Below are 12,055 nucleotides of genomic sequence, written 5' to 3'. Positions count from 1 at the left end.
TTGTGAGGCTTAGTGAATATTGATGGTATACATGATGATTAAGGAAGCATTCATTAGTTCGCGATATTTCACGAAGATCACCAAGGGAAAAGTTCGCGAGTCATAGTGAGTTTTAGCGAAATTTTCCATCACTGATTACACATTAAGTTGGTACCCATGTAGAATTCAGCATTTAGCAGCGCTGCTCAGTCGCAGATTGGTCAACCTCATATACGCCTGTAGGTTTATGTACAGCATTTGGTTAATAATTAAATGATACTAAAAGGTTGATAACTTTTTGAGCATTATTTGAATCGATTTGTAGTGTTCAAAAAAGTTGTTCTGTGTGACTTGCTCAATCTAAATCTCAGACATGGCCGATATTGAGCAATGTGTGAATTTGTGACAAGCAAATGGTTATTTTTTTTTCGTTTCCAATTATGTTCCCAGACTATCTTTATAATATTGGTTTAATTCTCCAGATCGCAACCAAAAACCTTCAAATTTAGCACAGCTGTTGTGGACCTTAATACAATTCAATAGAGCTGAAGAGTTAATTACTCCAAATAGCGTGTCGGTCTTACCCATCTAAACGAGTGATGGTCTTACCCTAGCAGAGTAAAATTAAACAAAAAACTGATTATCTACATATTATTGATCGACATTATCTCAAATTGCACAAAGATGACGATAAAGAGTTAAGCTGAGAATGCAAAAATAACAGGATTTAAAGCATTTAGTAATTGCAATTGTGCCTTCCGCTAAACTTCCAATCTGAAACTAGACTGCGCCAAAAATACAAAAAGTGTGATAAAAATGCACGTTTTCGTCAAATCGGTTTAGTGTCTTCGGAACACTTATTGCTTGCAGCATAAGAAATAAGTGCAAATAAGACACCAAGACTTTTAGACGGAAACTTTATCACACTTTTATCACGCTTATTTGTCCAGAATATTTTTCCCGGTTTCATATAAACAGCTAAAAATGGTAAAAAAGGAATACAGGCATGATTGATTTCAGCAACTGGAAAAAAAATATAAAATTTTCTTAAATGTCTCAGAATCCAGAAAGTTATCTAAGTTACATGTAAATTACTCGAAAGGCACAAGGCCGAATTCTTGTAAATGATGATCAATCAATTAATCTGAGAGAAATGTTGAGAAGTGCTGCTTAATGTAGCACAACAAATTCATTGCAGAATTTTAAACTATTTTGAAGATAGTTTCAAGAGAATTCCTAAAAGAATTCATAAGAATTTTGAAGAATTATTAAAAAGTTTGGAAGAGTTTCTCAGGAAATTTGTAGCATATTTCCCAAGAAGCTCTGAATAGTGTTCCAGGAGATTATGAAGAAATTTCAAAGGGATTCTGAAGGAAAGAGGATATTTTTGGATAATACTTTTCTAAATTCTCATTGGCGTACCAAGAGATTTCCAGGAATATTTCAAACGAATTGTAAAAAAATTAATGGAGAGAGTGATTTCCGACAAAGGACCTGGTCCTGAAGAAATACCTCCATTTTTATTGAAAATATTAATCAGCAACTAGTTTTGTTAAACCATTGTTTTGGCTTTACAATTTATCTCTCAAAACAGGTGATTTTCCAAAAACTTGGAAGAAATCATTTTTAGTTCCAATATTTAATTTAGGGAAACGGTTAGACATTAAAAACTATAGAGTTATTGCCATTATGTCATGCATTCCTATAATGTTTGAAGCATTTGTTAACCAGAAAAGATTTAACCAGGTTAAGCATCGCATTTCAAATAATCAACATTTTTTATAAAGGTCGGTCTACGTCTACTAAACTTTTGGAATTGGTAAATTTTTCTATTGGAGCAATCGATAGAAGTAATACCGTTGAAACCTTATACACTGACTTTGGTAAGGCCTTTGACAGAGTAGACATTCCCTTACTACTTTTTAAATTAAAACTTACTCTAGGAAACCAACAAGCTGGTGTGCGATAAAATTAGGGACTTAGGAGTAATTCTTGACTCGAAGTTGACATTTGTAGATCATGTGAGTACCACCTTTCACACAAAGCAAATAATATGTTGGGATTTATAAAAAAGTTATGTTATTATTATGACCCATATACCATCAAAACACTTTATATAGCTTACTTAAGATCAATTGCGTTCTTTAATTTTGAAAAACCGTTTTTATACACTAAGAGTGTCATTTTCTGAGCACAGCGATATTTTTTTTCGAACCCACACACTTTCATCTTGATTTTTAAATCAAGATTGAAAACAAAATAATAACTTCACTGTTTGACACTAAGCTAACAATCTGGTGGTAATAAGGTGATCCAGTGTACCCAAATTGATGAAATTTTGGGTTTAGGTTCCACTTTTAATGCAGATTACGAATATGCATTTACCTCAATACCCTTAAAGAACCCAATTCTCGAATATTGCAGTGTGGTTTGGGCTCCATACCATGAAACTTATAAAAAACGTATAGAATCAGTTCAAAAACAGTTTTTGTTATTTGCTTTTAGGAAACTAGGCTGGACTTCTTTTCCTCTTCCTTCTTATGCGTACCGTTGCATGTTGATAAACATTGAAACACTTAAGAAACGAAGAGAAACTTCCATGATTTCCTTTGTTAATGATCTTATCTCACAACGCGTAAATTCAGAAAAAAATATTAGCAAGCCTAAATTTTTACATACCATCACACACCTTAAAAACTCGAATTGTATTTCAACTGTCACCTAACACGAAGAACGAATTATGGTAAAAATGAATCAATCAATAGAATGATGAGAATAATACTTATTGTGAGAGTATAGAGTATAGACATTTTGACGATCCGTTTGATCTGGTGCTGGCTCTCGGTTGAGGATATCACCATAAGTTTTCCCCCGACTTCGATGATGTACCGCTTAATGCTAAAACGTAAAGCTAACTTTGGAAGCTGCCAGCTGCGAACGATTGATATCCGTCTAAAAAAGCATGCTTCCACAAAACTTTTGTGACAATGGTTGGGTTTGGGTACCAGCGAATACCTTCCACCAGGCATGGAAAATCATTTGCATTCATTTCGTGCATTCATTTACATTCATTTGCCTCTAACTTTTTTCTTCAACAGCATTCCGCAACATGATTCATAAAGCTTTTGTAGGTTTTGTTATTAGCTACAACTTTTGTTAACAAGTCAAATCCGTATCTCTTATGCATGACAAAGCAGAGCGTACAGAAGCCACTACTGTTTTTCAGTGAATGTATTTAACATTCACTGAAAAACAGTAAACAAGTTCTGCCCGCTCTAGTTTGTGATGCGTAAGAGATACAGATTTGAGTTATGAGCAAAACTTGTAGTTAAAAACAAAACCTATAAAAGCTCCATACATCATTTTACGGAATGCTGTTGATGAAAAAAGTTAGAGGCAAATGAATGTAAATGAATGCAAATGATTTTCCATGCCTGCCTTCCACCATTATTGTTGTCACCGATTTTTTTCTAGCGATCAATGACGATGATCAATGATGAGAATAATTAATTAGACAAAGTAGTTCAAATTGAATTACATTAGATTTTAAATATTAGTTGTAAATAGAATTCTAGTCAGATAATTACTATTTATTTTAGGTAATAAACAAATTTTAAATTCTCGAAATTCTCATGTTATCACTCGGAATTGGAACTTGGAAAAATTGCTTTATTGTTTTTTACACTGTATTCGTCCTCTACTTCTGCTGTCAACATTGGTCCGTCATTGCGACAGACGTTAAACGCCCCCGGTGAAAATGAAGTGGCCACATCACCACCTCAGCATTGGGGGCTTCTCGCCATCACAACCATTATCGATCAATTCAATTGTGAGATTCGAAATGTCTAGACTGGAAAGCTTTCTAAAATTCAACGAGCCAGACCCGCTTGAATCGAATGGGTGCAATTGAATGGAAAACTGTTTTCGGAAGCTAGGTTTATACCTATAAGCCTTGATTAACAATTTATCAAATAATCACATTAATTCTACCTATTTGGCGTAAAAAGCACTTTGAAGCAAATTCGTTATGAACAGTAAGCTACTAAACGGATGGCGAAATATAGTGCTTGGTATCCCCAGCTCATTCACTTACCTGTCAGCCCTATCACGCTCCAATTGTGCTAACTCGGCATCATCTAGGCTCGATACCATAAAGCGTGCCATCAAGAACTGCGATTGCTGTTGGGCGGCCGCAGCCGCCGCAGCTGCTGACACGCCACCAAGGATGTTGCACGTGCCAATGCCGGATGATACCATCGGTAGCGAGGACGACGATGCGATCGGTGCATCACGGGAACCCGTGGCATTGAGTGTGATAATCGAACTGGACGATTGTTGCGACGATGTGCTGGCATTACCAGCCGCATTACTGCCACCGGTTGCATTTGTCGCAGAGGACACTACTGGTTGCTGCTGGCGTCGCGGTAATCGCTCCAACTGCTGACGAGCGGCCTTGAAGAAATGACACGAAAAAGTAAGATTGATTAGCTCCATTTTTGCATGCAAAAGAATACATTCCGATGATGAGAACCTTTTCGAACATTACAATCAACATGATCCGTTAGTTACCACTAATTCCAATTGCTAAATTAACAAGAAACAGAAATTGAACGAATGTAACAATGAAAAAGTAACAAAAGTTATATCACCGATGCAATATCGGTGCTTTTTCGTATGAAAACAAAAGTTGTTTAGATATCTTGACAACGGAAAACTTTGCATCACAACGATTATGGTCACTTTATGTGTAGGTATTTATATCAATAACAATGTTGTAGCTACCTATATCAAGTAGCTTCAAGTTTGGTGCCAGATATATATGGTATTTGAACTAATTTTATCATTTTATTACCAAACCAGCTGAAAACTTTGGTTTAAGCATAATTAATCAAAACTTTCATTATTACATTAAAAAGTTTTTCTCTTTAATGCTACTTTCAGAATACTACAGCTGATATTAATTAATATAAGCTTGATATCAGTGGAAGATGTCGATTAGCTTTCTAATCCTGTACCATTTTAGCACTCGCATAATAACACTCTATGTCCAGACCAACTCGACAAATTTCTGGACAGGACCCGGAATTGAACCCTCCGGTTCCAGCATGATTTTGCTGTTGTGCCTTAGGTAGAGTAAACCCCCTGTCATGCAATATACAAAAACAAAAATGGAATAGGTATATATTTATTTAACAACTGTGGAAGTGCTCAAAGAACACTTATGTAGTTGAGAGTAGGCGTAATGTTTCATTTGAGATGCAATAGCCATGGAAAAGAAGCATAATTCAACAAATCAACACCGAAAATGCAAAAGGTCCAATGTAATGTGAGGGGGTTCATCGACTTTCTCTTTTGATAGCCACAGCTTTATAAACAGATTTTGAAAGGAGGTTCTCATCTAGTATCCAAAATGACACACGAATCAAGGAATGTGTTTGCAGCTGAATTATAAACGAAAGAGAAAATCGATGCAGAGAATCGATCAAAGTTACTTACACCCCTTTCCTTCTAACCCCCTCATGTGACATTGATCGATTCTCTTCGTCGATTTTCTCTTTGAATGTTCACGGTTATGTAAAGAGTAATTTCCGGCTATTTTCGACACAGTTCGATGAAACAAGCTATTCACCAATATTTTCGTTTTGGTTCGAAACGTATTTTCCATACATTTTTTTTGTACGCCTATCGAGCAGAAAACATAAAATAAATCTATGATTAAAAAATAAAAAAAATAAAAATCAGCGTTAACAAGTCAATTAAGGTGCACCGTGGTAAGTTGAAATGAGGGGTAAGTTGAAACGGAAGCCGTAACTATTTACGGAAGTAAGTTATAACTGTGATTATTTTTAACAGTATAATATAAACTTAAACGCATCATATGACTGTCAAACCAGGTAGTTACAAACAGCTTAGCGCTCTCCTCAGCTTTGTTAAGTTTAATTTTATATAAAAATTTACAGCACACATTTTTCACGCATTGCTTCAATCTTCTCAAAAAAAATTTTAATTTTCTGTATTTTACCCATTTTCATGCACTAGGAAAGCATATGGAGGCTAGTTGTAATGATGATATAGAAAAACCCGCATCCAAATGAAGTTACAAGAAATATTCTCAACATTTCAAGCAAGTGGCCCCACATTTTTACACCCTATGGGGGAAGGACATCGAAATGAGTACAAGGGGGCAAGTTGAAATGCTGGGTATCCCATTTGAAATCGCTTCAATATGTTGAAGGATAGCCAAGAAACAGTAATGGTTGCCTTTAGAAAAAAACTAGTAGTAAATAGTATGGAAAATCAATTTTTCACCATCAAAAACTTCAACAAGAGACTCTGTTCGATGTATTTCAGTACTTTCCTATTGTTGCAATTTAAGATAATACAAAAATGTATTGTAAATCCATAAATAGTATGTGTTAAACCAATTTAGGTATTCCTATGAACATTTAAGCAATTCAATTTATTTACAATTAATTGTCAACTGGTGAACTGCCAACAATAGAATGCATGATAATTTCATTATCATTTCACGGTTATATTTCCGCCTGAACTGAACTACCCACCGCGTTTATCGGGGGATACTTATATTCCCATCAGGGGTTGATAAAGTCCACGAACGGTTATTTTATACACGCAGAGAAATGATTTTCAATTTCAAATGGATATATTTTTGGCTCAGGGCCTAATATATTTTTGGTATTGATTCAAATATATTATTCGGTTAATTAAAAGAAAAATATTTTTGAATCAACAAACCGGTTGTAGAGTCAATAATCTGTTTGTGGATTCTAAAAACCATTTTGTTGAAATAGTGATAGGGTAGAGAACTACTTCGGCCTAATCGCCCATTTTGGGCCTATCGAGCAGAAAACTTCAAATAAATCCATGATTTCAGAGTTAACAAGTCAATTATGTCAGTGTCGGCTGTCGACAAAAGCAGGCCACTCTCGATGTGTGCCACGCGTAACTGCCATACAATGAAACCACTGGAAGCGGCTCCAGTTCTGATGGAGGAGGCTTTTTGGATAGCGGAAGATAAAGTGTTTATTGTGTTGTACCTTTTGACTATAGTTTTAAGATGTATTGTATAGTGACCAAGAATCCTCGGCTCTGTAAAGTTAATTCGGTTGAGCCTTATGAAATAAATTAATGAACAAAAAAAGTCACTTATGCGTTTGGTACGATACTTTAGTTAATAAGCTTCCGAACGAAGTCAATGAGAACGCGTGATATGAATGTTTGCACCCATTATTCCCAAAAACAAAAGAAGCGCTCCGACCGAATCAATTTTTATCTTCATCCGATAGGCCGAAGTGAATTCATTGGCGTCTCAATGGCGTTTCAATGTGTTAGGCCGAGTTTAGAATCCGTAGGCCGAGTTTGGCGTTAAGAAGCAGTGTTAGACTTTTGACAATATCTCAACGATTGGTTTGTCTTTATCAAATCGAAATCTTTTGGTACGTACGAAAAGGTAAATAAATTTGGAAGCCATCAGTAATAATAACATTCCGTTTGGTGCTAAATTGCGCTAGATTAAGAAAGACTAAGTGCGGGTTGTGCTTAATAGGCCGGAAATGGGGTAGCTAACCCTACAATATATTTGAATCAATAACAAAATACATTAGGCCCTGAAACAAAAATCAATTTTTCTGCGTGTACATGTATTTACATGTTTGAGAAAATAGATGAGAATTTTTTTTTATATCTTTATTAAGGAGACTTTCAGCCCTGGGCTGGTTCGTCTCCAGATGAGAATTTTCATCGTAAACTGATATAATATGTGTGTTTCAGCTTACCCACCTGTATGGGCAAAATGAAACAACACACACCATATTTGTATTCTCTTAAAAACGTAACTAAGTTTAATATTTTTTCATGATAGAAGACGCTTTTATGAAACTTTCGCTGCAAAAACATCCGGTTTACGATTTTTCCAGAGAGCCTCAAAGTTCAACTTCGAATAAACCGTTTCAACTGGCCCCGGTGTACCTTATGCGTTTGGTACGACACATTAGTTCTAAAGCTAACAAACGAAGTCAATAACAAGCCGGCACCGGTGGTGTAGTGGTAAGCGTGACTGCTTTCTCACCCCAATGGGTCTGGGTTCAATCCCTGCCGAGGTCGGTGGGATTTTTCTGAGCCATAAAAATCTCTGGTCACGTCTTCCTTCGGAAGGGAAGTAAAGCCGTTGGTCCTGGCCCATGTGTTGAATGGGTGCGATATCCTAATCAGGTGTGGAAGCTGCCTTCCTTGCACATTCGATTGCCGTCAATGGATGGCAATCGATGTTCGTCGGTGATTGGCACTAGATTGCGGAACAGAGACCGACGTTAAATAAAGGAATGAATGAAACGAATGAAGTCAATAACAACGTGTGATATGAATGTTTGCACCCATTATGCTCGAAAACAAAAGAAGCGCTCCGACAAAATCAATTTTTATCTTCATCCGAAAGTCCAAAATTAATTCAATAGCGTTTCAATGAATTAGGCCGAGTTTAGAATCTGTAGGCCGAGTTTGGGGTCAAGAAGCAGTGTAAGTTTTTTAGCAATATCTCAATAATTTGTTACTCTTTATCAAATCTTACGGTATGTACGGAAAGGTAAATAAATTTGGAAGGCAATGAAAACATTCCATTTTATGAAAATAAAAAATAAAAACCGGTCGAAAATAGAGACAAGGACGTATATCCAAGCCCCATATTAATGTATTGCAGAAAACATAAATGATTACTAATGTGTGCGTTCGTTTCAGAACAATAATACGCGCGCAACCTGACAGATGCGCAAGGGGTCTATCCTCACAGGTTTACAACATGTAAAAGATAGTTCTCGAGATCTTGGTTAGATAGAAGGTTGCTGTTATCGTCAATGATGTTTAGGTTACAAAGCCTAGCATTATGTTGAATTGCCAAGTTCAAAATTTTCCCACTAGGCGGCTCTAGAGCTCATATGAACTTTGTGTACATGCAATATCTTTGGATCCAGGCTGTATCCGAAATTGCTGTTTTCTGCCATTTTGTTCAATAGACTGAGACCTTTTGAATTGTGGACAGTTCAGTTTGGAGTTTTATCACTGGACGTCTCTAGTGCTCTGATAATCTTTATGTACATGCAATATGCCTTGATCCAGGCTAAATCAAAGGTTGTTTTTTTTTTCTGAAAATTTGCTCAGGAGTATAATACCTTTAACATTCTGGACAGTTAACTTCAGAATATTCTCACTAGGTGGCTCTAGTGTTCTGATAAACTTCGCGTACATGCAATATCTCTGAACTCAGGCTATATCCAAGGTTGCTGTTTTCTGCAATTTTGCCTAGGAGGATAAGACATTTTGAATCGTGGTCAGTAAAGTTCAAAATTCTCTCCTTACGTTTACCGCGGTGCTTTTTTATGGAAATAAATCGATAAACGAAGAATTTTACAGATTTGTTGGGAAACTAAATTAATTTTACCAATATTCGGTAAAGTATTACCGAAGTGTCAGTCTGTAAACGAGGCAAACGCCTATTCGGTAAAAAATATCAAAACGAACTGTAAAATACAAAATCGTTTACCGATCTTCTGAAAATTATTTCAGACTGTCAAACTGAAACTGTTTATATTTAAATTACCGTGGACCCCCGGTAATCTGACCGTTTTTAATCTGAACACTTTTTAACCACGCTAATCTGAACGCCGTGCAAACTAAAAATTGCTCATTTAGCACATGGAATGGAGTAAAGTGAAATGGAACGATCCGAAACGGAACAGCAAATAAGGTTACCAGAAACTCGGGTTTTATGTTCATATGGTTACTTCTTCTTCTTCTTATTCTTCGCATTTCAAGCTTATTGCATATCGCATATTAGCATATTGCGTGCTCTCAACTTGTGTGGCAAGTCCAATCATACTTCTATGCCCAGGGAAGTCGAGAAATTTTCCAACCCGAAAAATTCCTAGACCGGACCGGGAATTGAACCCAGCCACCTCCAGCATGGTCTTGCTTTGTAGCTGCGCCTTTACCGACTGAGCTAAGGGAGGCCTCAAGGGTTACTAAAAGTTCAAATTAAAAATGAACCCCGTTAATATGCACGAAGTGTCATTCAGATTAAACGAAGGTCCACGGTATAATCATGCAGATAAAACAAGAGCAGAATGAACCGTCATATTCAGTAAGAAAATGTTTATTATGCATGAACAAGTCTATAAAATACCTTTTATTCCTGCGATTGTTTTTCAGACTGTACCAATAAAATTCTTCTTTTCTGCTGGAAACAGATTGAAGGCTACATGTTTCTGGACCGCACCACCACAATAATAGCCATTTTACTGTTATGGGGAAGGTTACCGGAAAAGATATAAAGAATCTAAAACAAATATTTTTGTTTATTTTTTTCTAAAGAAAATTTAAAGGTATGCCCAATCTACAAAAAGGGCGCGAATACAACGTGCACACACATCATTTGTTCATCGATTTCAAATCCGCATACGACACAATCGATCGAGATCAGCTATGGCAGATTATGCACGAGTACGGATTTCCGGATAAACTGATGCGATTGGTCAAGGCGACGATGGATCGAGTGTTGTGCGTTGTTCGAGTATCGGGGACACTCTCGAGTCCCTTTGAATCTCGAAGGGGGTTACGGCAAGGTGATGGACTTTCGTGTGTGCTATTCACCATCGCGTTAGAAAGTGTTATCAGAAGAGCTGTGATAGACACGAGTGGCACGATCTTCAGGAAGTCCATCCAGCTTCTTGGCTTCGCCGATGACATCGACATCATGGCACGGAACTTGGAGACGATGGCGGAATCGTACATCAGACTGAAAGCTGAAGCTAGGCGGATTGGACTTGCCATAAGCGCATCAAAGACAAAATACATGAGAGGAAGAGGTTCTAGGGAAAACAATGTTAACCTCCCACCCCGAGTTCAGATTTACGGTGACGAAATCGAAGTGGTCGATGAGTTCGTGTATTTGGGCTCGCTGGTGACCGCCGAAAATGATACCAGCAGAGAAATTCAAAGACGCATTATGGCAGGGAATCGGGCCTACTTTGGACGATCGATCGAATAAAATTCGCCGCCTTCTACGGCCACGAGCATACGTGGAGGAGCAACGCGCCCTTGGTGTTTTCGAATGGAAGATGTTGCGTACCATCTACGGTGGAGTGCAGATGGATGACGGAACGTGGAAGAGGCGAATGAACCACGAATTGCACCAGCTGCTGGGAGAACCATCCATCGTCCACATTGTAAAAATTGGGCGACTACGGTGGGCTGGGCACGTCGTAAGAATGCCACACGACGAGGTCGTAGCCTGATTGGTAAGGTATGGTAAACATTATCCCAGCTGCAAAAATATCCATATTGCAGGGTATTTTCCAGTTTTTCTGTAACCAACGGCCGCCATTTTGAAATCCAACATTTCAACAAGTTTCGAACATTGAATAAGTTCCTAGAATTCGAGATACATTACACTGTCATTATTATCATATCAGTGGATTACCGTTTTTGTTGCTGATCATGACGTGTAACACAAATGATACCCGTTAACGTTGCAATTGTTTCACATTTATGATAAGCACGTGATTTCTCCGGCGTAGTTAATTGTAGTCTAAGAACTATTTTAACGACATATTTAATTACATCGACTGAAGGTACACATTGTCGGAAACACATGGTGGCCACCATTGGTGGGTCATATGTACCGAACAAATTTGATTGGTTGATTTTTTTTATTTTATTAGAGAGACTTTTTTTTTCCTCTGTTCGGGACCTAACACTACTGCGACCAGTAAATTGATCTATTGTAGTATATCCCGTGTCCTTAGTTTAGTGCATGTCGTATTACTCCATCACTATTGAGAAATAATGAAGTATTCGATTTTTTTACAGTTGCCACTCTTGCATTTATCGCAAGGATCCGACTCTAATTGAAAGGTCCCGCTATTTATACCCTTCGGAGTGTTGAAACACCCTCCAAAGGCGCGCCCCTTTGTCAGTCAAAATTGGATTCCTTAGCAAGAAAATTAAGGTATGACACCGATAATGATCATGCATCAGAACCCTAGTCTTAACCACTTCAAACTAG

At 37.3% G+C, this 12,055-nt stretch overlaps 1 protein-coding gene across 1 annotated transcript in view; it reads right to left on the bottom strand.

The window, feature by feature from the left end:
* The window catches only part of LOC135715602 (E3 ubiquitin-protein ligase KCMF1-like), a 37,540-nt gene that overhangs the window by 1,387 nt on the left and 24,098 nt on the right, over positions 1–12,055 (bottom strand). The window contains exon 4 of the mRNA XM_065238797.1: positions 4,073–4,431. Coding sequence (XP_065094869.1) covers positions 4,073–4,431 — 359 coding nt within the window. The remainder of the gene's footprint in view (positions 1–4,072; positions 4,432–12,055) is intronic.

Source organism: Ochlerotatus camptorhynchus, unplaced genomic scaffold, assembly GCF_037179485.1.
Source record: "Ochlerotatus camptorhynchus isolate MF236.1 unplaced genomic scaffold, CSIRO-AGI_Acam_v1.1 ptg000963l, whole genome shotgun sequence".
NCBI lineage: Eukaryota > Metazoa > Arthropoda > Insecta > Diptera > Culicidae > Ochlerotatus > Ochlerotatus camptorhynchus.
The sequence above is the reverse complement of the archived record's forward strand: the minus strand, read 5'-3'. Positions and strand labels throughout refer to the sequence as shown.